The sequence below is a fragment of the Camellia sinensis genome, chromosome 5 (genome assembly GCF_055761805.1).
Source record: "Camellia sinensis isolate YWXY chromosome 5, ASM5576180v1, whole genome shotgun sequence".
Lineage (NCBI taxonomy): Eukaryota > Viridiplantae > Streptophyta > Magnoliopsida > Ericales > Theaceae > Camellia > Camellia sinensis.
The window spans coordinates 139,396,274-139,423,058 of NC_138965.1; the positions used below are offsets into that span (position 1 = coordinate 139,396,274).

Sequence of the window (26,785 nt, forward strand, 5' to 3'; positions counted from 1 at the left end):
GCAGAAATTCACCTCAACAACAGTCATTATTAGATTTTCTTGAAATGATGAAATTCAAGAATTTTAAAAGTAATTATCAAATGCCTATTAAGATCCATCCAAGAATTTCTTCTCCTGTTTTTGTTTTTTTATAGAACCAAATGGAGGTTGGGGAATTGATTCCATGGGCCAATGAACTGATCAATCATATTATAGCAAATGAGTGATTATGTTCATCAGTGTGATCTTTCTTGTTGGCTGTTGGTTTCAATTTCTCATTCCAAAGATTTTTGCAAGGAGAGAGAGAGAGAGAGAGAGAGAGAGTAATGGAAGGACAATTATCAAGGACATAATCAATTCAAAGGAGTGAAGGAATCTCTATGTGAAAGGAGATGCCCACATATATATTTCATTCTTGTAGTGTTGTCTTTTGGGTTACAAAGAATTTTATTGTGCTTTCTCCAAAAAGTAAACTTACAATTGTTTTTTCTCTCCCATTTAATATCACATACAGTCAATCAAAATATCATATTTAAGTACTCTTATATTTTAATTTATTTAACATTAGAAGATAAGTGACTAATAGTAATTGATAAAAAAAAAAAAGTGGCTAATAATAGACATATTTCGTGATAAACATTAAGAAATGAAACAGTTTTAGAATAGCCTTCATTCTTTCTTTTCATTTATTCCTGATGTGGTATTCTATACGTTTCTATAAAACTACTTAAAGTCTCACTAAATTGAAAATCTGATAAAATCGAACCGTAAAATAAAAATGGGAGAGGATAAGGGAAAGAGTAACATGGCAATTTGGAGTAAAAAAGAGAATATATTCGTGTTTGGAATCATCTTATCTGTTAATAGGAAGGAAGGAAGAAAGGTATATCACTATGATCACCCCCCAACCAAACCCATCTTCATATTACTTAGGCTCACTCTCTCAATATCAAGAAGAAGTTTTTGTTCCATTTTCGTGATCAATTTTGCAAGTGTTAAATTTCTCTGTTATTTTTTTTTTTATATTTTGTTTTTAAAAAAACTTTCATGTTGGGTATATGTTATATGTATCTTTTCTTGGTGTTTTCTTCTATGAATTTTTTTTCTCATTTAATTGGTGGAATTGTTGTCTGATTCAGGGATGGAGATACCGATTTTGTGTGGCCTAGGACATCCAATCCCATCTCTTAGAGACGCTAAAACATTCCGGTATGCAAAAAAAAAAATATATTTTTTCACTTTCTTTCCTGTTTTTATTTACGACATTTCGAGGCCTATCCTCAAATAATAATTGTTTTTTGGTCCGTTTTATTGTAGAGTTTATGTAGCAACATGGAATGTTGGGGGAAAACCTCCTCCAAATAGCCTCAATCTTGATGATTTTCTTCAGGTCTATGACCAATCTGATATATATGTTTTGGGGTATGTTTGTTTTCTCTTTAATCACTACAATGAAAAATCATTTTTACCGGCAGAATTATTTGTCATAAAATACTTTCTTTGATGAGCAAAACTCGTTGCCAATTAGTGTTTGCAAAGAATATTGGTAACGCACTTTGAAAGATTTAATGTATAACATGTATAGATAAAAGGAAAGAATAAATTGTGTATTGATAGATGTATTGAATGTTATGGGTTAGCTCCTTTATATAGAGGAGTTACAAGCTTACAAGCCAAAAGAGAAAACAGAATGATTAAAGCATATTAATTATTATACTAACCTAATTATTAAAGCAGCACTTTACATATTATATTCTAACAGCCCCCCTCAAACTCAAGGAGGATAGGAACCAACCAACCAACTTGAGTTTGGAGAGAGGAACAAAACAGGAAAATAAACTGATAAATAAAATAAAACAGGATAGGAGACACGGTATGGTCGTGTCAGACCGTTGTAGGAGACACTTTATGGGGTCATGTCGGACCGTTGTAGCAGGACAGTTTACGAGGTCATGCCGGACCGATGTAGCAGGACAGTTTACGAGATCATGCCGGACCGATGTAGCAGACACTGTGTGGTCGTGTCAGACCGTTGTTGTAGAAGACAGTTTATGGGGTCATGTCGGACCGTTGTAGAAGCTAGTGGTGGTGCACCAAGGGGGCGACTTAGGGAGTGCGCCATGGGGTGGCTTGGGTGGTTCCCATGGTGTGTAACCATGCTCACCATGATACATGATATATGTATAACCCCCACTCAAACTCAAATAGGTGTGAAGATAGAAACCTATTTGAGGTTGAAACAAAGGGAGTAATAAAGCTGACCGTTGTAGAAGACACTGTATGAGTGTGTAGATAGGCTACCCAAAAGATAGACATGTAGATAGATATATCGAGCCCTCAAAAGGTGTGCCCAATCTTTCAAAAGGCGTGCCATCAAAAGGCGTGCCCAATCCATAAAAAGGTGTGCCATCAAAAGGCGTGCCCAGTTTGTCGTCGAGCGCCGAGCGGCGCATGATGCGCGTGTCTGCCGTGGCTATAAGACGGAGGCTGAGGCTGAGGCGAAGACAAACAACTTGCGAAAAAAAACTTCTGAAAAAAAAGTCTGCGTTTGCGGAGAGAGAAACTCTGTAACACTCGGTCTGACAGTACCAATCGGTAATCGCTGCTTCTCTGAAACACTTAGCAACCCAAAAACATGGCCTCGTCTTCCCGTTCAGCTACCCAGAATATGTCCTCTTCGTCCCGTGGTCTGCTCACTCTCTTTCCCGACCTCAACGAGTCAACAAGAGAGATAACTGGTGCGGTGGCCAGTGAACCTCAACCAAGCGCCTCTGGTTTTGCTCCGTTGAACTTTCCGATGCGGTCGATGGAGCAAAAAACGGCGGTGCAAATTGATATTGAGGCCAATCAGTATACTTTGAAGTCATGTGTGGAGACCATGACGGCGGTCACAAACCTGTCGCACCGACTGCAGAGTAGGACAAATGAGGTGCAGCAATTAAACGCCCAACTGGCTCTGCTCCAGCGCATGTATAAGGATGCGCGAGCAGAGATAAGTGTGCTAAAGGCGGAAAATAAGGAGCTGAAGCGGAAGGCCACCGTGATGTTCCGATTTGGAGGGCCGCCATATGCTGCAGGGGAGGAGCAGGGAGTAGTGATCGTGCCCAGTGGAGTGGGAAACACGGAGGCAGCACCGGCAAGGGCCGCCCAGGACGGAGGCAAGAAGAAGAGACCGGCGGCAGAGTAGAGAAGAAAAATTCCGCCGGTGGATGTGGTGGTTATGGTATTGGTTGTTGTTGTTGTTGTTTTTTTGTTTGTTTGTTTGTTTGTTTGTTTGTTTGGTTTTTTTTTTTTGTTTTGTTTTTTGTTGTGTTTATTTGGTGTAAAATTGTGATCGGGGTTGATCCCCGGCATGAAGAAATGACAAGTGTGTGAAATGAAAACCGAGTTGGGGTGAATGGATTTTTTTTTTTTTTTTGGGGTGTGAAAAGTAAGGGAAGCGAATAAAAAAATAAAAAAAAAAATGGTGACGGTGATGAAAGGATAAGTATGGTGATGATGAATATATAATGAGGAATAAAAATAATAAAGGAGGGAGTGGGGAACAGTCGAGAGTACCAATTAAGCTTTATAATAAAAAAAAAAATAAAGTTTGGGCGGTGGATGGGTGTGATTAAAAAAAAGGAAAAGAAAGGAAGATTGGTATCCGTGTTGGTGAGAATAAAAATATATATATATATATATAAAGAAAATAAAAAGAAAGGTGGGTGGTGGTAACAATTATGGTGGGGGGACAAAAAGAGGCTTAAGTTGGTGGGTTGGATGAAGAGAGAGAGAAGTATATGGATAAGCTTTTACAGGTTGTTCCACCCTCCATGGGTTTAGAAATAGAATATATGTATCAGAGAGAGAGAGGGACCACGGTTTGAGGTGTTGGATTGGTTGAAGGTTCGGCCTAAGAAGAACATGAAAGCTGTAATGGTGGCTCGGTTGTGGAGTAGAGAGAGAGCTTCGGAGATGAGGCTGTAGGTGGTGTTGGTCGCCGGTGACAACGACGGCGCCTGGAGTGACAGCCATGGGCTGTGAGCAAGCTGGGTTTTGCCCCTGAGAGAGAGCGAGAGGTATGTGTTTTGTGGCTATTCATCTCCGAGAGAGCTCATGCCAGAGAGAGGAAGAAGAGAGAGTAGCCGAGAGGGAGAGAGCTGCCATGCATATGTGTGTATATGCCGAGAGGGAGAGGTGATGGGTGTGTATGTGAGCTGCTGGGTGTATGGCAGTGATGGGTGTGTGTGTGCCGTGAGTGTGTATCAGTGTGTGTGCTGCGTTTGTGTTAGAGAGAGAGAAGAGAGAGAGAGAGAGCTAGTGCATGTCCGTGTGTAGGTGTGCATGGGTGTCTCTTAATGGTTTCTTCTCCCTCTCCCTAAACCCGTGTGTGCATCTGTGTGTGTGAGTGCTCCGTCTGTCCTCCCCCGATGAGGTGACACCGCTACCGGCTCCACCGTTGGCGGTGGTGGTGGCGGCGCTTGTGGGGAAAGACTTGTGGCGGCGCTTGTGGCCGCCGAGGACTTGGCTAGTGAGGAAAGACTTGTGGCAGATGGAGCACTCGTAGGTCGACCACTTGAAAGTAGATAATCTGTTTCGGAAAATGGCATGAGCCATGGAAATGGAGTTTCATGTCCTTGGAGTAGGTGTTGTTTTGGAGAACATGGATGGGGCTCTTGCTAGTGGTTCAGTAATGGCAAAGCCAAATGGGAATCCTGAAACTGGTGACAAGTTGGAAGACGGAGCTACTAACTCAAATACTGAAGCAATTCCCGAGCTTCAGGGAAACAGGATTTGGAAGAATTAATTAGAGAGAGAGAGTTGAAGATGCAGCGGAGTGAAGGTATGTGTAGAAAACTCCAGCGGGCAGTGAAGGCAAGGTTGCCGGCCGACTGCCCGCCGGTGAAAAAGAAATATAGGCCTAAATCGTATAGCTCTGATACCATGAAAGATTTAATGTATAACATGTATAGATAAAAGGAAAGAATAAATTGTGTATTGATAGATGTATTGAATGTTATGGGTTAGCTCCTTTATATAGATGAGTTACAAGCTTACAAGCCAAAAGAGAAAACAGAATGATTAAAGCATACTAATTATTATACTAACCTAATTATTAAAGCAGCACTTTACATATTATATTCTAACAGAAGTCATTGCGGAATGTAATAACCGTGATGGGTATTTGTTGTTGCTAAATATGGATATGTTATGGGCTTACTATGATGAACTCATGTTGTCGCTGGTAAGGAAAAAATCGTCTCTAATAAGGAAAAACTCTTGTCGACAACTTTCATATGTTGTCAGAGAATACTATGTTTTAATGACGAATTTTATTGTATGTCATAAAACATTACAAAAATGTTTCATACCACTAATTTAACACCACTAAATAGACTACTAATGACGTGGCGAGATGTGAACCCCACACTGATGTGATAGTTTAGCCTTTTTTTTTTCCTTACACTGCCACGTAATTAGTGCTGTTTTTAGTGATAGTGTATTAGTGATCTGAATCGGGACTCAAAACATTGTCATTGGAGAATACTAACTTTTGATGATGAATTTTGTTGCATGTTGCAAAATATTGTTGCCAAACTGTTATTTGTTATCATAGGTTTGGTTACTTTTATTTCTTATTTGAATTCACATTAAAAATTAATGTGTAATAGACATTGATTACACATCCATTGACTTGTGTTTCATACTTAAGCTGTGTTTGGATCTAGAATTGTAAATTGATATCTATTTTTTTAAATTAGTTTTCAAGAGATTGTACCTTTAAATGCTGGGAATGTATTAGTGATGGAAGACAATGATGAATTTTGTTGCATGTTGCAAAATATTGTTGCCAAACTGTTATTTGTTATCATAGGTTTGGTTACTTTTATTTCTTATTTGAATTCACATTAAAAATTAATGTGTAATAGACATTGATTACACATCCATTGACTTGTGTTTCATACTTAAGCTGTGTTTGGATCTAGAATTGTAAATTGATATCTATTTTTTTAAATTAGTTTTCAAGAGATTGTACCTTTAAATGCTGGGAATGTATTAGTGATGGAAGACAACGGTTCAGCAGCGAAATGGCTCTCTTTGATCAGCCAGTCCTTGAACAAATCTCCAAATCTCACCATAGTCAGTGGCGCTAAGGACTCACTCTCCTTCCAAAGGGCTTCTTCTCTCAAAAAAGCTAGAAAAAATTTTCAAGTGGAAAGCACGAGGCGGCTCAAGAGTTGTAATTGCTACAATATTTCTAAATTGGAAAGCAATAAGGACAAGACTAAGGATTCATGTTTCAATTGCCAACAATCAAATAATTTTAGTGAAGACAATGACCTCTATGATGAAGTGGATATTTCTGAATTCACCACTCCCTCTAGCTTCAATGCAAACACGATGAAGTATAGCCTCATAGCAAGCAAGCAAATGGTGGGAATCTTTGTTACTGTTTGGGTTAGGATGGAGTTGGTGCACCGTGTAGGCCACTTGAGAATTTCTTGCATTAGTCGCGGTATCATGGGTTGCCTCGGAAACAAGGTGAGATTATATAGCTCTTAATCTACCTATTCGTTACACTTTTTTGTAAATTAAAAGTGAATAATCAGAAGGATAAACAATTTTTACCTAGTTTTTTAATAGTCAATGTTTTTCATTTTAATTTAGTTATTTTAAGCACTTTTTGTGACCAAACAGTGATTTTGTCCCCTAATGCACTCTTTTGGCAACCAAATATGGAATTGGTCGCAAATGGTTTAAAATTTTCATGACCATACACATGTTCGTTGTGGAATCTTAGGTTTTCGTTATGATATTTAAAATTTTGTTGTAGAATGTGTCAGATGGAGAATCAAAAATTAAGCTTTGTAAGTAAAAATTACACCAAATACATTAACGCAAATTTCAAAAAAGAAAAAGTTAAAAGCTACACTAAATATAATCGTTGTATATTCAATATTTATTTTGGTTCAACTTTTCATAAATTAAAAATTGATAATTAGAAACTATAAATATCATTTCCCCAATATTTCAATAGTTAACTTTTTTTTAACTTGTTTAAGTTATTTTTACCTCTTCATAAACGATAAGCAAAAGATATTAACATATTATATAAGAAGCTCCAATGAGCTACACCAAACATGATCGCTTTACATTTAAGATTTGTATAGATTTACAAGATAAAACATAGAAAATGTTTATATATCTATTTTATATTACATAAAACACACGACTCATTTGACGAAACTATGTCACACATTTTCTATACCCAAATTACCCCTATATAATTGCCCAAAATACTTATTTCAATTTTTGATTTCTTCATCTATATATATATATATATTTTCTAATGAAGATTACAACCGTCTTTCATTTCTGCATACACATCGTGTGTGCGCATAGCATTCTAATATATATATATATATATATGTATGTATGTATATGTGATTTGTTGTTGGTTATGTTTCAGGGGTGCATCTCAGTGAGCATGTCAATCCACCAGACAAGCTTTTGTTTTGTGTGCAGTCACTTGGCCTCAGGAGAGAAAGAAGGGGATGAGCATAGAAGAAATTTGGATGTTATTGAGATTCTTAAAAACACCCACTATCCCAACATCTGCAAAAAAACTAATAATACTAGGATGCCTCACAAAATTATGCAACATGAGTGAGAGAGCATATCTCTAAATCTTTACAAATAAAAAAAGACAATAAACTATTAAGATTGTGTTTAAATCAAAAATTTGATGAGACATTTATGAAAACAAAGAGAATAAAGGAAAGGAAAAGTGAACATACTACTATAAGGTAAATTTTTTACTCACTTTTCCTTGCTATTCTTTTCTCTCTACAAATCGTTTCCCAAATTTTAGATCTAAATGAAGTCTTAAGAGATTTTTTTTTTTTTTCCACATTCTTTGGCGTCAGCCAACTTATAAGTTGATTCATTTTTTTGACTTATTTTTGTTTTAGAGAACCTTTTTTAGTTAAAATTGTTATTTTTAGGTTCAATTTGACTAGACAATCCTAGAAATTTAAATTTAAATTTATTTGAAAAAAATTGCAAAAATAAGTCAACTCGACAAAATTGGACTTATTTTCATCTTTTGTAGACTTTTTTTCCTTCAATTTTTTCATTAAAAAAAAAAAAAAAAACTTGGTGACAATCATCCAGTTTAAGTGGATGTAAAAAATTTAAAAATTTAAAACTTAACTAAAGACAAACAAATCTTAAAAACAAACCAACTTATAAATTGCAGCCAGGGAATACTTTTGAAATTTTATATATATGAATTTCTACATAATGTATCAATCCCTTATGAAAAAAAATGGTTGCAGCCGAGTGATATGGTTGGGGGATTTAAACTACCGGATTGCTTTGAGCTCCTCTGAGACCAGAAAACTTGTACAAGATAACAACTGGGATGAACTTCTTAATAAGGATCAGGTATCAAAATCAAAGTTAATTTTTTTTATTTTTTATTTATTTTTTTTATAAATCCCGATAAGAGCAGTGTCTAGAACAATACCGGCCTTTTTATAATTTGATTGTTGTTGTTTTTTGGTGATATATAGCTGAAGATAGAAAGGGAAAGTGGGAGAGTATTCAAAGGATGGAAAGAAGGGAAGATATACTTTGCACCTACATATAAATATTTCTACAATTCAGACACTTACACTAGTGAGATTGTCAAATCAAAGACCAAAATGAGAACTCCAGCATGGTATGTATGTTTATATATATAGCTACGGACACATAATTCAACCACAGAAAATGGGTATTTTTTCGGTGCACGAATTCTGTGTCTATAGACTCATCAGCATGAAATCTTGAAAACTTGTATATCCTACTCATGTAAATTTGACTATAAAAAAGAAAAGAAAAGAAAAACTGGAAGCCGCATATGTAGGTAGGTATATATGAGAGAGTGAGTAGCTAACTGAAATCCATACGCGCAGGTGTGATAGAATACTGTGGCATGGAAATGGGATACGACAACTGAGTTACGTGCGTCGTGAGTCGCAATTTTCCGACCACCGGCCCGTCTGTGCTACATTTTTAGTGGATGTTAATGTTATTGAAGGTGGAGGATGAAATGATTAAAGAAGCAAACTTCTGGCTACAATGTGTAATGTTGGAATTGAACAATCTCCTACTTCTAGCCACCACCCACCAGCAGCAGCAGCAGCAGCAGCTAGCAATTGTTTCTTTGTTATGATAGCATCTTTAGTCCTATCTATGCATATGTTGGTTGTACTGTACAAGGTACTCTAGTGTCGTGTTGCAGGATTAGCCTAACAATAGTTGTATATAATGATGTACATACAGGGTTATTATTCTACAATCGTATAGGGATTACGATATCTCTAATGCATTTCATCCAATCATTTCAACCATCATACAAGTGCGTTTCAATTTCAAGCTGAATCTTATAAACATAGAGATGACAAACATATGGCTTTATGCAAAGATCTTGAGTGGTCAAATTCATAAAAGGTCCCATTCCTTTCTTGAGAATGAGGGAAAAACAAAACAAAAAAAATCATCTAACCATATAAGGAATCTGGTATATGCTTTCTCCTCTCAAATTAAATTACATAAGAGAGGACAGTAGGAAAAAGAAAAGAAAAAAGACTGGTAACATACAAAATTGAACTAGAACCAGTGAATATTCATGGAATTAGACCAAACATAAAAAACACAAATGTTGTTAACACCGATCTGTTTGCAAGAAAAAAAAAATGATCTGAAACTAGTCCCGGCAGAGATGCTAGCTTGTGAAATTGTTACCTGTGCATGCTTACCAAATCAATCTTGATTTGAGCAGTCTTCTTCACCTGCATTCATCATTTTTTCATCATGCCACTTGCTGAATTGTAACAGAGCATTCCTCATCCATGCATGCCTGCAGTTCTTGGCTGCTTCAGATATGGTTAGCCATTTTCTACTTCGGGTGCTCTGCTCCGGCCATGACTCAAGCTCCTCCTTCACAAGCAAAGCAAACATCGAAGCTCTACATAGACCTTCTGGACTAAACTCATCTTGGTGTGTTTTGCTCCTGAAGTCAAATTCTCCCAGGAACCCCTGCAACAGTCAAATAATCAAATGGTTGTTTATCTAGAAATAGAAATTTTTAGGATCATGAGGGGTAGGGGTGTGCATGAATCCGACTAAACCGATTAATCCGACCGGACCAACCAAATCGTGAGACTTATGGACGGTTTCGATCATAGTTACGGTCGGCAGTGAATTTGAAAAGTCAATCCGTTCAAATTATAGTCCGAGTAAAAGTTTAAATGCTATTGAAACCGATTTCCACCGACCTACCAAATGGTGCTTATCAAGAAACTTATTCCTCCATGTGGCATCATATCATTAATTCCTTGGATTACATTGTCCATCACTAACACTATGATTGGATTGAATGATTTAGAGAGAAAAGAAAAGAAATGGAGTGATATGTATTTCTCTTATTTGTTTGGATAACTTAAGTAGAGAGAATTGAGAAGAAATGGAAAGAAACTCATTTCTCTCATTTTCAATCTTCCCAAAAGTGGAGAGATTGGGAGAGAAAAGAAACCACTATTTTCATAATACCTATTTTGTCCCTATAAAAATAAAAGAAATAAAATGATTAAAAATATAAAAAGATTATTTTGATAATATAACATAAAATAATTTCTTTTCTTTTCTCTTAATGAAACCTAACCAAACAAGAATGAGAGAAATCACAATCATTTCTTTTTCTTTATTTTTTTCTTATCTAAACAAAAAGAAAAAAAATCACAACTATTTTTTTTCTTTTCTTTTTTCTTATTACTTAAGTAGCCATCACTTTTCTTTTCTTTCCTAGGTTTCCAAATATAATGTAAGTATACTCACCGACAATCTCTATCTCATTCATTATTTGATTTGAGAGACTTGACTTTTCAATTTTAACTCTCATTTTCAATCTTCCCAAAAGTGGAGAGATTGGGAGAGAAAAGAAACCACTATTTTCATAATACCTATTTTGTCCCTATAAAAATAAAAGAAATAAAATGATTAAAAATATAAAAAGATTATTTTGATAATATAACATAAAATAATTTCTTTTCTTTTCTCTTAATGAAACCTAACCAAACAAGAATGAGAGAAATCACAATCATTTCTTTTTCTTTATTTTTTCCTTATCTAAACAAAAAGAAAAAAAATCACAACTATTTTTTTTCTTTTCTTTTTTCTTATTACTTAAGTAGCCATCTCTTTTCTTTTCTTTCCTAGGTTTCCAAATATAATGTAAGTATACTCACCGACAATCTCTATCTCATTCATTATTTGATTTGAGAGACTTGACTTTTCAATTTTAACTCTCTGTCCCCTGTTTTCATCTTCTTCCATATTTTTTTTTTCTCTGCAACTACCCTCACCATTTTTCTCTCATCGTTTTTCCTCCCCATCAACTAACCACGTGATGTTCTTGCCCCAAACTCATCACCTTCAGGAATTATTGCCAAACTTGTCATCGTCGGAACTTGTCACCGTCGGAACTTGTCACCAAACTAGGATTATGAATAAAGAGCAATATTATTTTGGTACATCTCTCATATTTGTATTCTTCAAGTATGGTGGCATTGAAGATGGGTTTTTTTTGGGGACATCTCTCACAGATCTGTATTTTTCCAACGAGACATTGAATTTTTTTTTTTTTTCAGATACATCTCTTACAGATCTATTTTTATATATGTATATATCTCTTTCCTTGCTTCATAATATTGTTTTGTACATCTTTGGAATTCTTGTTTCAGATCTGTGCTCATAGAAGTAGAAGCATTTTTCTCAAATTTTCATCCACTTCTACTTTTGCTGTTCAACATACATCCGATTGACACCGACCGTCAAACCGAAAGGTTTGACTCGGTCGATTTCGAAGGAGAGATCGGTCGATAATGGGTAGGAAAGCTTTCAACCCGAAATGTTTGGCTCGGTTGATGGGTCAAGGGTAAACCCGACCCGTGAGGGGTAAAATAGGAGTCTTGGTCAAAAAAATGATGACATCATTTTTCGTAAAATGATTCATGATATAATTCACTATTTTAGCAAAAGATTAAGAATTTGACAACCTACGTTACATATAAATCTCAGAGAAGTAAAAGAAAAATAACTCAAACTTATTCTAATATATATTTATATAATATTTATTCATACTTAATAAAGACAATATATAATTGACGTCAATCGTCAATAAAAATTCATGTTTTAACACATGCATCACAATTAAGTAGGAAAAATGTAATTGTTAGAACATATTTATTATTTAATATATACATGCTCTCAATCTTAGAAACCTCTATATGCCCTTGTTCTCCTGCCCTGCTTTGTGCAACTAAGAGTTAGACTCATCAAACCTCAAATTTAAGGGTACGAGGACTTGACAAAAAAAGATTATATTTTTACATGTTTAACCTATTATGTTAGAAAAAATGGTGTCACATGTAACATATAGTCTCAAAAAATGTATTTTACTCATTTCATAGCAATTATACAATAACATATTCATATAAATTATAATGATAGTGTTAAGTGTACGATAAAAATTATCAAACATATATCTCACACCCTTGTCCAAGTGTTGGGTCTCCAAAAGGGGTATTTGAAATGTTTTGAAGAGTCCACGTAACATAGTTGATAACAATGCCCCCAAAGGCCAACCAAAATCAAGAAAAAGATGATTTTTTTTTTTTTTTTAATCCTAGAAATTCATAGCTCTACTGCATCCCCCAAAATTGTTGCTCACATCTTGTTGGATGAAGCAATTTCATTTGTAGAAAATGTTGCTTGACAAGAATTCAATAAAGGGGGGAAAGTAGGTTCTCACCATCAAGTCCCCTCGAACTCCAGCTTCTTCAACAGCTTCTCTTTCTGCTGCCTCCTCAACAGTTTCATCATTCTCCCAGCCTCCCTGGAAGGAGGAAGGAACAAAGTCACTAATATCATCATGATCTGCCATCTATAGTTCTATTCCATATAAATTACAAAAAGAAGAAATGTAGATATTTTAAAACATTCTAAAGCATCAATTTCTTAAATGACTCATGTAAACGCATACATATTGGCAACAATGACTGATTCAATCACCATAAATGAAAATGTTAGGAGAAGGAGAAGACATAAGCTAACATGGAATGTGACACTAAAAAAATATATGAATTTATTTAATTTAACTAAACATATAGCCCTTGACAGAGCAAAATATGAAAAAGGATTCATGTGCCCTATTGAGCTCTGCTGAACTTGAGTCAAGAACTCCAAGAAGCAAAAACCCAGATTTACTAACTAATAGAAACATGGATCGCACAAATATATTACTGGATCATGTGTCATGTTGGTGTACTTAAAGATGTTCATACCAAATAAAGCTAGCAGTCGGCAGAATGAAAATAAAGCCTTATTTAACTGAAATGTTAGATGCAAATAATGTTCATAAAAGGTACAATTACACATGAACAATGAAAACACAACTCAATCAGATTAGGTGTTAATTAATGAAGTAAAATAATTAACAAATTCATACCTTTGGAAACAAAAGACCTGGTCCACTAGGCGAGTTGATCATAAGCACCTCAAGAATCCTCTCTGAGCTGGCATCACTACGTTCATCGGAATCCCTATACTTGTATGGAATGCACCTAAACAAAAAATATTGAATTATACATGGTATAAGGAAATAATTAAAAAAATTCTGAATGTTGATTACAAAATAGTAGACGTATTATTTGAACTGTCAATGCCTTGTTGAGTTCACAAAGTCATATATAATTGAACAAAATATCCTAGAAAATAAAAGACTGATATGTAATAATGGTAGTGATTGACGAACAAAACTCTTCTAAAACTATAACAAGATATTATAGAAACCAAAAGAGAAATTCCTTGTCAAATCTGGTGAGGATCAAGCTTCCTTTGAAAAAATCTTATTCAGCAAGCAGTTGTTGTAGATTTCTTTCAATGTGAAATTAGTTAATTAGCATCATCATCTTACAGTGTCATCTTTGTGCAAAGCATTCAAAAGAATCAGATCCAAGCCAAAATTTTGACAGGAGGTCACAAAAAACCTACCAAATTCAGTGCTAAAGTGCCAATAACCATATTTTTTGCTCTGTCACATTTCTCAACTCAATGGCATGGCATACATTCAGAGAAACATGTCCTCAAAGATGTATATAGGCCTGAATTTTCTTCCCCTCCCTAATCACACTATTGAACCCACCAACACACCATCTCTACCCCCATCCCCCACCAATCCCTTAGGATACATGTTTGGATTTGGATTTGAGTAGGGCTTTGCAAATCCCTCTCAAATCCATCAATAGAAACTAAAGAAACCAACAATAGAACAGAGGCAAAACTATTCCCATTACACAAACAAACAAAAATAAGGCCTACCCATTAGTTATCATCACATCAAAATACAATAATAATCAATAAGAGGCCCATAAAATGTATAATATATCAATAACTATGGTCCAAATTTATGTAGATTGGTTTAACTCCAAACAACCATCAACATCAACATCACAAACAATACATTAATAAATACACATACACATACATTATGAATATATTGAAAATGGGTGATGGAGAGAGAGAGAGAGAGAGAGAGAGAGAATGAAAATTACCCAGAAACAAGACGACAACCGTCCTCGTAGCGCTGCTGATGCCGACCGGTGCGGGCCACCAAATCAGACATGCTGATTAATAATAATCAACAATAACAACTCTTATTTTGAATCTCTCTCTCTTTCTATGCACAATTTCGATCATCAGTCATTGAAATCACAACCACAGACATTTTAAGTGTTGAAAAAAAAAAAACCATTTGAATCACACTATGAAGAATTTGGGTTAACAAACAACTATTGAAATCATCTGCATTGATGTACTCTCTCTGTCCGCCATTGTCGTCAAGCACACGCACATGCACATTGAAAAAAAATGCTCTTGCTACTATTGTTGTGCCGTTAACGAAACGAGAGGGGAAGAGAGAAGAGAGAGAGAGAGAGATTTGATTTTTAGAGAGAGAGCGAGAGAAACGGATCGGTGGTGGGGGTGGTCAAAGTCTCACGTGGTGAGGGTCAATAAGTGGGCCCGCTTCGGAAGAAGTCAACCCAACTATTGGGCCGCAGATGACGGGGCCCCATCCCCATATTCACAACCCGGCAATTGTTACATAAATAAGGGGTGATTTAGGAAGATGATTAAAAGTTAGTGGTGGTTTCAGATATTTTAGATAAGCGTATTTTTTTAATTTTTATAAAAAATTATGTAAAAAGTAAAGAGAGTAGATATATTAATTGATGTGACCTAAATAAGTGTATGCTTGTAAAAAAATGTACTTTTTTAGTACATGCCAAACACTTAATTTTTTGATTTTTTTGACTTTTTGACTTTTTTTTTTAAGAGATAAAGTTTGTTAAAAATTAGGAAGTGACTTTTAACACACTTTCTAAAATACCCCTAAATATATGATATGAAAAAATAAAATAAACATAAATTAGTAACACAAAAACATAGGGTTTGAGGTCTATAAAAAAATAAAAAAATAAAATAAAAAATAAAATAAAAAATTAGAGCATGGCTACTTTATTGAATTTGGGCTCATTGAATTGTTTGTATTTGTACATGTCGGTCGTCCGGCTGATCATTTGAACGAATGTCGGTTGACACACTAGTAGAAAGTGGCTTAAAAATTAGAAAATAACTTTTAACCCACTTTCTAAAATACTCCTAAATATATAATATGAAAAAATAAAATAAATATAAATTAGTAACAAAAAAACATAGGGTTTGAGTTCTATAAAAATTAAATAAAATTAGAGCATTGCTACTTTCATTAAATTTGGGCTCACCGAATTGTTTGTATTTGTACATGTCAGTTGTCTGACTGGCCATTCGAACGAATATCGGTTAACACACCAGTAGACAGTGGCAGATTTAAGAAATTAAATCAGAGGGTGCATTTATTAATTATAATATTAAAAATTTTTACAAAAATATTTCACATAATTTTTACAATTGACTTCAAAAAAAATATAAAAAAATAATATTATTTGCAACTAATATATCTTGGACAATATAAAAAAAAAAGAGAGTCATGGATATAAGTTTTAAAATATATTATATAATGATAAAATAATTTTTTATTCAAAATATGAGTAAAAATTCAATATAATAGTAATACCACGTTATTATTGACATGTGACATCACCAACCAATAATAAAAAAACACATGGAGGATAGGGCCCTGGTTAGTCACTTTTCTTGGCCGAGATCGTTAAGTGGAAGTCAAAAAAAAAAAAAAAGACTTTACATGTCAAATGTAATTAACAATCCAATAAATTTCATATCTTTATTGAGATTAATTATATTTGCATGTCAATAATGATAGACATCACCATTATATTAAAATTTTCATATGACTTATCAAGTCTCTTTATTTTTCAATCAAAACAACTATTATTGTTTTTATAATTTTGAAATGCCATTGATATTTCACTATAAATAATACTTTTATAAAATTTTTTATTTAAAATATTTTCTTTATGCTTGTTATAAAAAAAAAAAAAAATTCAAAACCCAATGGGGCACGTGACCCCCCTAGACCCTCTTTATTTTCACCCTTGCCAATAAATAAAGTGGCAGTCGCGATTGACAAGGGTGATGCCGTTCATCCTATCATTTATCTGGCCGGATGTCCGACTTATGTAATTTGGGCGAGTTCAAATTCGGTTGATCAATCATTTTTCAAAAAAAATAAACTCTGAATTTTTTATTTTATGAATTTAAATTCTAATGTTTTGATTTATTTTCAATATAAACTATTCGTCTATTTTTGTTAAGTGAAATTGACAAAAAAAATTATTATTTTAGTCATTAAACTAACATGTTTTAGACATTTTATGTATATCTATATTGAATTTAATGATTAAAATATTTATTTTTTTATTGATTTTACTTATTAATAAAAATTGACAAATAGATTAAATTGTGAAGCAATCAAAATTTTAAAATAAGTTTAACTTCTCAAAAATTGTTGCGTCATGCCATCAAGCTAGTTTATTTTGTTAGGTCATGCTATCAGGTGATAAGGAGTAATAAATAATACTTATTAATTTCATTTAATGTTTCTTGAAATTTGTCCAATTTTGTAATAGAAAAACAAAAATACTTAGAGATTTTTAAAATTTTATCAAAATTTTTACTAAATATTTGATATAGATGTGGAACTCATATGAGATCCACATGGTATGAGTCTCACACCCATGTGAAACATTTAATAAAAATTTTGATAAATTTTTTGGGATTTTTAGCATTGCTCATGAGTTATGCTAGAGATGCCAAATAATCTACCAAACCTCTCACATGGGTGTAGGACCCACACACATGTGGATTTGTGTAGATCCCACACTATATGAGAGGTTTGGTAGAAAATTTGGTAAATTATTTGGGATCCATAGCATTTTCCCATTACTTAGAAAAATACTTGAAACACCTAATTTATCACTCTTAAAAATCAACTCCAATGATGTATTTGACAAGTGTCAAATTTTGATTTGTCAAATATTTTATCATGTGGAGTTTATTCTTAATGCCACATCATTAAGGGTGGTTTAGAGATGGTAAATTAAGGGATGTAGCATTGTTATTTTAAATAGGGTTGGGTTTTTCTTATATTAGGATCTTAACATGAGAGAACTTGAGAGATCTGTGGAGCCCATCATAGATTTCATTTTGATAATTCGAACCGTTCAATTTTTAAAACTTTTTGAGTAGAATATTTATATAAAAAATAAGATGGTCAGACATTGGTAGTTATATGTTTGAATTAAATTTATATTACAAAAAATGGATGGTTATTTTTAAAATTATATTTGTTGTCTATTTTTTTAAAAATAAATATGATTCAAATATATAACTACCGATATCTAATCATTTTATTTTTTGCATAAATATTGTATTCAATGAGTCTAGAAAAATGAACGAATAATCGGAATTGATTTCAAAATGGGTCTATCAAGTCCAAACGCTCTCTCAAGTTGAGATCCTAACTTGAGAGGCGCCAAACCCTTTTAAATAATGGCCCTGTTTGGTAGAATTGTAGAAAAGTGATTATAGATTATAGTTTAACAGATTATGGCTTATAGCTGTGAATATAAGCTGTTAACCTGTTTGGTGCAGCCATGAGATTATGGATTTAAGCAGTAGAGTAGTGTTTGGTTAATAAGCTGTAAAATAACTTTTTACTGTATAATTATCCTTTCTACCATTATATGATATAAAAATGATTATTTTGTCATTTTTTTAAGTTTTAATTTTAAAAAAATTATTTCATTAATAAAAGTTAATATAATTAGTATTAATTAGTATCCATTAATATAAAAATTGATACATTTGATAAAAATGTAATGGAAGTATTATTGTCATAATTTTTTTCCATTATAAATTAATTAGTATCAATTAATTTCTTAATTAGTATCAATTAATACTAAAATTATTAATTAGTATCAATTAATGGTTTAATTAGTCTCAATTAATACTAAAATTATTAATTAGTATAAATTAATATTAATAATTAATTTTATTAGTATCAATTAATATTAATAATCAACAATTGTTATTAATTAGTATCAATTAATAATTAATTCATTACAAAAGTATACAATATTAATTTATTAATAATTAATACCAATTAATATTGATTTTTTAATTAATATTGATTTTTTTTCTTTTTCTTCAGAAATATACAAATTTTTATTTTTAAATTAATATAAAAATATACAATATGAATTTATTAATAATTAATACCAATTAATATTTATTTTTTAATTAATATTTATTTTTTTTATTTTTCTTTAGAAATATATAATTTTTTCTTTTTTAATTAATATTAATGTTAATATTTGGGTATTGACGAGGACATTTAAGTGATTTTAGCCCCCCACACCAGCTGCGTGCTTAAGTCGAAAATTTAAGCACCCCCTGACCAGCTTTTGAGATAAACTGAGAAATAACTTAATTTAAGCTATAAGCTAGTTTACTTAAGCTGCACCAAACACAATATTTTAACTTAGATCAAGCTAAAAGCTGAAATAAGCAGCTTATAAGCTCTACCAAATAGGCCTATTATGTTAAAAATAGAAAGTTATTAAATGCATCTAATTTAATTAATTAATTGGTTAAAAATAGAAATTTACTAAATTCAAGACAATTTAATATAACATTAAATATACATTAGAGTATTTCCAACGCTTCATCAAATTTTTAAGTTTGATATGATATGATATGTTTCAATGGTCTCATCAAATTTGGATGGTTGTCTGGCCAGACATCCGGCTGGTTGCTCGGTCTAAAATAAATTTTCATTAAATTCATCTCAAAATCGGTTGTCCAGGAGAATGTCCGGGAAGAAGTCCAACCCAGCGATCACTTACAAATTTGATGAAATGATATAACTCTCTTAATTTGATAAAAAAAGTAACTCTCTTTCTATTTGGAATCAGTTTGATGAAAGGGTTGGAGCTCACGTTTTAGGCATTTTTCATCAAATTTAAATTTGATGAAAAATTGGAGATGACTTAACAAATTAAAATTAAAAAGTTACTAAATTCAAAACAATTTAATACACTATTTACTGCAACTTATCAAATGTTTCGGGAGCACTTGTTAATATTAGCATATTTTGTTATAAGAGTCAAATTTTGAATTTTTTGTTTTTTTAATTTTTCCAAAAACATATAGATCTACCAAATTTTTTTTTTTTTTTAATTTTAATTTTTGTGTATATTTACTGAGACGCTTCAAATTTAACCCAAATTCATCGAGTTAAACTTGAATCTGATTTGACAAGTCAATTTGAGTTAAAATTTAAATTTTAACGGCAAGTTGAACCCAAATTCAATGAGTTAAACTTTATCCGACTTGATAAGTCAATTTGAGTTAAAATTTAAATTTTAATTGCAAGTTAAAATCAAACTTGATTTGTAAATTCTCAATGCTTTTCACAATTTTATTATGATATATACTAAAAACTTTGCATTGGTTAATGAAAGAGAAGATTACAATTAGGTAAGAGATGTTATATATTCCCTACAAGAACTGTTCCAATTGAGTACCCCTAGGCTATAAACACAACACAGTTAAATTTCTCTGTCTCACATTGCCAAAAGTGTGTACATATGATATTACATACAATTTGTTCCCAATATTTCCAGTTTTTCAATCTTCAATGTCTTCCAATTCTCAAGGAAGAATCAACATTATTGGCTATGGCAGAGGCTGCAAAGAGCCGAGCAATCTCCAACTGAGTATTGGCAATGATCTGAGTCCTCTGAAGGTCCATTTCTCCTCTTTTGGCTTCGGCTTCAGCTCTCATCTTCTCTATCTCCCTCATCGTCTCCATCCTCACTTCCTCTGACCTCACCAATGCTTCTGCTAACCGCCTAATAATCTTCTCTCCCACTTCCCATTCTTCTTTTCTCCTCCTCATTGTCTTCTTTTTTCCCAGTGACGATCGAGTCTTCAAATTTCTCAATTTCTCTTTATCTTTCTCTTTCGCTTCGTCATTATAAAATGCAGCAGCAGCAGCAGCAGCAGCAGGGGTGGTGCTACTGTCTGTGTTCATGGAAGGAGGATCCACTCCATCTTCCTGTCATTTGAAAATCATGAATTGGTTGTAGGTTAGTGACATATGATGCCTTCTTTGGCAACTTTACTGTTTTAGTTTCAAAATAAAAAAAATCACTAAAAACCTAACAAATTACACGGAAAAAACAAAAGTTAAAGATTTTATTTTTTTCTCTACTTTTTGCATGCAGATTAATTTAGTAACTTTTTAACTTTTTGGCTAATATTTAATATAAAAAAAATAGTATATTTAAGGTGACTTTTTAATTTTTTATATAAAAAAATGTAAAAAATAGAGAGAAAATAAAATCTTTTACATTTTGTATATAATTTATTAGTTTTTTAGATCTTAGTAATTTTTTTTGACTAAAACATAGTGCTGCCAGTGTTTTTTTTTTTTTAACTAAACAAAGGTCACAATTTTCTATTTTTTTTTCTTCTTCTTCCTGTTTAGTGGGTTTGTTTGAAATTTGTGTCTGACATTTTCAATATTATACTCCATCTAGTTTGGAAAAAATTTAAAGACATACCCTCAAAATAAAATCACTAAGACTGTATTTGATTAATAAATTTAGAAAATGATTTGCAAAGAAAAAGAAAAAAGGTGTGTGAAATGTAATTATATTTCACACACAATTCACCAACCTTTTGCTTTTCTTTTTACAAATCTCTTTCCAAATTTCATGAATCAAATATAACCTAAAGGGAAAAAAATTCAAAATTCCAAGTGTGACTAGTCTAAAACGACATAAAAATTACAAATTATTTTATTTAATTTTTTTACTAAAGTAATAAATAAATAAGTAAATTACTACAAAAAAAAAAAATAAAATTCCCAAACTCATTCTTTTTATTTCTTTCTTCTCTCAAGTTCGTTGTGGGGACTCAATGATGCATGTCAAGCCTGTCGCACACATTAAGTACACTGATAATAATTTAATTTGTTCATTTTATAAATTATTATATAAAAATCATATAATGCATGAAAACAATGAAATCCATCTAATTATTATAATGACGTAATTTTATTACATTTGTCAAATAATATAAATGACAAGTTTTATTTTAAAAATAAGTCATTTAATTTTGTAAAAACAAATACGTGAAAATCATATAACTAAAATTATTGAATGAATTTAATGTTTGTAATAAATAATATAAATTCAAAAACTTGCAAAAAGAAATTATTGAGATTCGCAAAATGAGACCCATGTCCCAAATTGACAACAATTACTTATTTTTATTTTTAACAATTTTTTTTTTAAAAATTTTGAGTTACAAATTTTTATCCCCAAATAATAATAGGGTGAAACATGCATTAATCTTTACATTGACAATATGAATGTTTCATGATGTGAATGTGAATGTCAATATAAACATTCACATTGTTAAAATAAACATTTAGACTATTAAATTTATTTAATATAAATGTTTACATCACCAAGTTGTTAAATGATTCAAAAAATATTTATAAAAATAAAATTATTCATAAAATTTAATAATTAAAATTTGATAGATAAAATATTTAAAATAATATAACTTATCAAAATACAAAAATAACTTATAGATTAATTGGATACTAATCCTTGAAAAGAGATTTTAATAAATCCCTTTTCTAAAAATTTGAAAAGAAATTCACCTCACATACAAATCAATTTTTTTAGATTTTTTTTTTCCTTCAAAGAATTAATTACATTTTTCATCCTGTAATTTTATCCAAATTTTACTTTAGCCATTATATTTTCAATTTGAACAATTTACTCTCTACACTTAAATCTAATTTCAATTTAATTATTCCATTTAAATTTTGTTTAAATTTTTATTAATTTTATCTATGTATGGCTTCGTTCTAAAAATGAGTTAACTTTTTAAATTTTTAATTATTTTAATCTGAGGCTAAAAATCTTATTTAGATGATTTTCTTTAATTTTTTAAACTTTTATGAGAAAAAGAAGTAAAATAATTATTGTTTGAAGGTCATATTCTGTTTTATTAATTTTTTAACTTATTTTATCTTTTTATGAGTATTTTAACTAAAAAAAATAAATAAATTCTAACCCAACATGTCAAATGAAGGCTATATATTTTAAAAAATTGACAAATGCACTAAAATTATTAATTTTAATAGAATAAATAAATTGAAAGCATTAAAATTAAAATTATACTTTGGACAAACCTTTGCCCGACGATCAACACCATTGGAAGCATCCGAGTTTTCTGCAATTCCAACAGGACAAGGAGCCGGAGGCGATGGCTGCGACGGTTTTGGTGGCCCAGGCAGTGGTGGTGGTGGTGGCGGTGGCGGTGGCAGCGATTGCTCCAATAGCATTAAAGGAGGGTTGCGGAGTGGCGGTGGCGGCGGCGGCGGCGGAGGCAGAGCATGTGGTGGTGGAGGAGCACCACTAGTACTACTTCCACGCAGTAATAGATCGAGCCTCGGGAAGAGCGGCCACGACGAACCATCGGCGGCTGCGGCGGAGGAGGACTCCGATCGGTAGCGCTTCTTCATGGACTCGATCTTGTTCTTGCACTGCGTCTGAGTCTTGGGAGATTTGGTGGAATTGGATCGAGAAGACACGTGTTTGGCAACATCTTCCCAGTCTTGGCCCTTGAGCTTTGCTCTGTTTCTGAGTGTCCATTTGGCTTCATAGGCTTCGATCAGACTCGAAACTGCTCCTTCACTCCACTCATCTCTTTTTAACCTATCTCCTCCTCCTCCGCCGCCGTTGCTAGATCGAACAGGTGGTGGTGGTGGTGTGGTTTTGGAGAGGTGGAGAGATCGGTTATGGTGGTGGTGGTTGGGTTGGGGTGGTGGTGGTGGTTTATCATCCATCTCTCTTCTTCCCCATTCTATAAAATTAACCTTTTAGGTTTGTTTAGCTGCTAACATGTACATGAAACCTCATCAACCAGTTAAAAAGAAAATGGTTACTAAACCAAAAGCATAGCGAGAGAGAGAGAGAGAGAGAGAGTACAAAAAAGCCAGTGCTAGTTAGTGGCCACCTAGAGGAGAAAGCATTTTGGGGAGAAAGGCTGGTCTTAGTGGGCAACTAACTAGAGGAGAGAGAGTAACCCCAACCATTAGAGAGATGTTAAAAAAAGGTAAATTACATTTTCATTCTTTAATTTTATTTTGAATTTCACTTAATATTTTAATTTATGATTTTTTTTTTATTTTTTTAATTATGATAATTAAGTCTCCATACTACAATTATTATATCGATGTAGTCATTTTGTCACTTATTGGAGAGGAAAAAAAATAGATCACATTATAGCCGAATATGCACTTTTAAGAGCACTAAAAGAAAAAAAATATAAAAAATTAATGTTATGTTTAGATTATAAATTTGAATTTTTTTTTATATTTTATTCACTTTGTGATTTGAAAAAAAAAGAAAGAAGAGAAGAGAAGAGAAGAGAAATAGAGAAAAAATTAGTTGATATTTTATTCACATTATCTATACTTAAAAAAAAAAAAAAAAATCCAAACTTGTGATTCAAACATTGCCTAAAAAGACATATTATAATTTTGAATCAAATTTTAAGAATTTAATTGTTACAATTAAAAAAGGAGAGATTAAAATAAAATTCAAGTATAAATTAGAAAGGGAGAAGTTTTATTTAGGGGTTGACTTCTCTCCAGTCCCAAATCGGACTGGAGAGGTACTGTTGGGTTCATTAGGTCTATTTTTGGATTCTATTTTGATAATTTGAACTGTTCACATTTTAGAATTCGTCAAATACATCATCTCTACAAAAAATTAAGTCGATCGGATAATAGCAACCACGTGTTCGGATAAGTTTTGTATGGAAAAAATGATGGTGAGAAAATAAATTGTTCATGTAAAATTTATTTGAACACGTAGTTTTCGTTATCCGATCGACTTGATTTTTACCAAAGATGATATACTTAACAAATTCTAAAATGTGAACGGTTCAGATTATCAAAATAGGACAAAAAAAGGGCCCACTAGACCAGACTAGACGGTCTAATCCAATAGAGGACTGGAGACAATCCAGTCCCTTTTATTTACCTCCAAAAAATGTACATGAACATAGTGGTTTCATCCATTATATCTAATAAAATATATTTAAGCAATTGATATAGCCACATTAAATCATAACTAACACTAATTAGACTTGCAATCAAAAAATTACTTTAATCATAACCAAAATACAAATGGGGCGATCGCAATAGATTATAACAAATATTATTTTAGAACAAAATCAACTATCATAAGTTCTTTTATTTGGGTAGAATTTTACAAAATCAAATACAATTCTTTCCAACAGGATGGTAGGATTCGAAGAAATGGTAGGAGAAGATTGTATCCAATTTTACGACTGAATTAGAGGGTTACTACCCCTACCTTATTTCTTTAAACCCCTACCTACTTAATTAAGTGCCTCATATTTTCTCTTTGAACTCCCACTTTAATCCCAATTATATCCATCTTCTTTGAACCTCCCAAAACCCTAACCCTCAACCACTATAGCTCTGGCAGTGCATTCCAACGACTCTCCTCAGCTCATTCTCGCCTCCATTTGCCACCGCCCATCCCTCCTCGACCTCCCCTTGACCCTCGTCCACCTCCCCGCCACCTATTATTCCATTCTCACCCACTACCGCTATAGCCCAGCCCCATCTAGATATGCTCTCTCTCTCTCTCTCTCTCTCTCTCTCTCTCTTTCTTTCTCTCTCTCTCTCTCTAACCTTTCTTCTAACGATCTCTTGACCTTCATCTTGTCGGCAGCGCGATCAACTTCTGACTTTGTCGGAATCGCGGCCCTTGTTCGAAGTTCGAAGCCCTCTAATTCTCAAGAAGCTCTTATCTCTCTCTAGTTGAGTTTTAGTTACGAAGCTCCTCTCTTTCTCTCTCGGTGGCTGAGTCATAAAGCTCCTTTCTCTCTCTCCCCTTAATACGACCCTTGCAAACTCATACCTCTCCTTCTCCTTCTTCTTTTTCTTCTTCTTTGCATGGATTACAGCGGCAATGGCAACGGTGGCTAGGAAGAGTGATGAAAACCTACCTTAGATCTAGGGTTTGCAGGAGTTTTGTAGCAACGACGAAGCAGAAGGTGGCTCGTAGCGGGGTTAGGGGGTGACGACGATGGTTGATGGTGACGACGGTGCTGCAATAATGAAGAATGAGGTGTTGTGATGATGGTGGGGAGGTTGTCGGCTGGAGTGGAGGTGGATGTGGGTTAGGGTTAGGGTTAGGGTTAGAAGAATAGAGATGGGGTCAAAAATGGAAATTGATGTTAGAGAAAAATTATAATAAAAATTAATAAAAGATGTGGGAGTTAAAAAAAAAAAAGGTAGAGACATTTAGCAGCCTTCTTAAATTATCGTACATAAGATGACAGTAGGGTAGTGGGGGAAGAAAGGCTAATGTTAGTGGGTAACTAACTAGCCAGAGGACAAAGGGATGGCAACTAGAAGCATTAAGGAGAGATGCTAAAATAAAGAAAGAAAAAAGAAGCTCTACTAAAATAATATGCGTATCATATGCTGTAGCACCACAAAATATTTAATTAGCACCGTATAAAACAAAAAGAGAAAAGAATATTTAATTTATAATTATGTGGGCTAAAATGTAATTTAATTTAAATTAAGAATAATTATACTTTAAAATGATGATAATATAATATTATCTGTGCCAAAATGTATTGGGTGTTGACCACTCTGAATCAAACAATTATTATTATGGAAAATGATTTGTAGCCCTAAAAAAGTTGCCCCTAATATCCCTAATTTTCAATTTTGGAAACTGTTTTCTTTTTTTCTTTCTTTTTTCCTTTTTTTTTTTTTTTTTTATACCTGAAATGGAATTTCGGGGCATTCGGGCTCTCCATTTCGGGCCCTCAATCACTGCCCTTATTATTATATATTATCATATCATAATTATAATGAAAGAGGAAAGAAAAAGGTAAGGAAAGAAAAGAAACGAAAAAGGAAGAGAAAGGAATGGAGAAACGTAGTGGAATGGAAAAATGTGGTGCACCCTCGTGGTAAGCCATGAGGTGTGGAGAACTCATCTATAAATAGGTGAGTTCGAATTGAATAAAGGCGGAGAAAACATAATGAACGAGGGGTTTGGAAGAGGGTAAGTCGGGGAACAAAAGTAAAGTTAGCAATTAATATTAAGATGAGTTAGTA

General features: G+C 32.9%; 3 protein-coding genes across 8 annotated transcripts; 1 reads left to right on the forward strand and 2 right to left on the reverse strand.

Annotated features, from left to right (window-relative positions):
- The first annotated feature begins 875 nt into the window (after positions 1-875).
- LOC114290022 (type I inositol polyphosphate 5-phosphatase 10-like) lies at positions 876-10,229 on the forward strand. 3 transcript variants are annotated; one of them, XM_082867818.1, is made up of 8 exons: positions 877-967; positions 1,119-1,188; positions 1,297-1,401; positions 5,982-6,504; positions 7,433-7,629; positions 8,301-8,409; positions 8,538-8,686; positions 8,922-10,229. In XM_082867818.1, the coding sequence occupies exons 2-8, from the start codon at positions 1,121-1,123 to the stop codon at positions 9,055-9,057; spliced, it is 1,287 nt and encodes a 428-aa protein (XP_082723944.1). In that variant the 5' UTR covers positions 877-967; positions 1,119-1,120; the 3' UTR covers positions 9,058-10,229. The 3 variants fall into 3 exon arrangements, with proteins under 3 accessions (XP_082723946.1, XP_082723944.1, XP_082723945.1); XM_082867820.1 differs by lacking the exon at positions 1,297-1,401 and having other exon boundaries at positions 876-967; XM_082867819.1 differs by lacking the exons at positions 877-967; positions 1,297-1,401 and having other exon boundaries at positions 974-1,188.
- Positions 9,423-15,057, reverse strand: NUDT16 (nudix hydrolase homolog 16). Of its 2 annotated transcripts, XM_082867821.1 has the most exons (5): positions 14,831-15,015; positions 14,622-14,746; positions 13,517-13,631; positions 12,821-12,904; positions 9,423-10,047 (listed from the first exon to the last, which is right to left on the reverse strand). In XM_082867821.1, exons 2-5 carry the CDS (start codon positions 14,690-14,692, stop codon positions 9,772-9,774), a joined length of 546 nt encoding a protein of 181 aa, XP_082723947.1. In that variant the 5' UTR covers positions 14,693-14,746; positions 14,831-15,015; the 3' UTR covers positions 9,423-9,771. The 2 variants fall into 2 exon arrangements, with proteins under 2 accessions (XP_082723947.1, XP_028089697.2); XM_028233896.2 differs by having other exon boundaries at positions 14,622-15,057.
- Positions 15,058-19,979: 4,922 nt separating this feature from the next.
- LOC114290024 (uncharacterized) lies at positions 19,980-26,312 on the reverse strand. 3 transcript variants are annotated; one of them, XM_082867822.1, is made up of 3 exons: positions 25,657-26,312; positions 22,802-23,679; positions 19,980-20,647 (listed from the first exon to the last, which is right to left on the reverse strand). In XM_082867822.1, the coding sequence occupies exons 2-3, from the start codon at positions 23,456-23,458 to the stop codon at positions 20,225-20,227; spliced, it is 1,080 nt and encodes a 359-aa protein (XP_082723948.1). In that variant the 5' UTR covers positions 23,459-23,679; positions 25,657-26,312; the 3' UTR covers positions 19,980-20,224. The 3 variants fall into 3 exon arrangements, with proteins under 3 accessions (XP_082723948.1, XP_028089699.2, XP_028089698.2); XM_028233898.2 differs by lacking the exon at positions 25,657-26,312 and having other exon boundaries at positions 22,802-23,505; positions 23,601-23,785; XM_028233897.2 differs by lacking the exon at positions 25,657-26,312 and having other exon boundaries at positions 22,802-23,810.
- Positions 26,313-26,785: the final 473 nt, after the last annotated feature.

Excerpts from the sequence above, each read along its gene's own strand:
- LOC114290022 (XM_082867818.1), top strand. The coding sequence starts at position 1,121 with ATGGAGATACCGATTTTGTGTGGCCTAGGACATCCAATCCCATCTCTT. Across the intron at positions 7,630-8,300 it reads CACAAAATTATGCAACATGA|CCGAGTGATATGGTTGGGGG; the intron begins GTGAGAGAGCAT and ends AAATGGTTGCAG. Across the intron at positions 8,410-8,537 it reads AACTTCTTAATAAGGATCAG|CTGAAGATAGAAAGGGAAAG; the intron begins GTATCAAAATCA and ends GGTGATATATAG.
- NUDT16 (XM_028233896.2), bottom strand. The coding sequence starts at position 14,692 with ATGTCTGATTTGGTGGCCCGCACCGGTCGGCATCAGCAGCGCTACGAG. Across the intron at positions 12,905-13,516 it reads CAGGTCTTTTGTTTCCAAAG|GGAGGCTGGGAGAATGATGA; the intron begins GTATGAATTTGT and ends TCCTCCTTCCAG. Across the intron at positions 10,048-12,820 it reads GAGTTCGAGGGGACTTGATG|GGGTTCCTGGGAGAATTTGA; the intron begins GTGAGAACCTAC and ends TGACTGTTGCAG.
- LOC114290024 (XM_082867822.1), bottom strand. The coding sequence starts at position 23,458 with ATGGATGATAAACCACCACCACCACCCCAACCCAACCACCACCACCAT. Across the intron at positions 20,648-22,801 it reads GTGTTGATCGTCGGGCAAAG|GAAGATGGAGTGGATCCTCC; the intron begins GTTTGTCCAAAG and ends TTCAAATGACAG.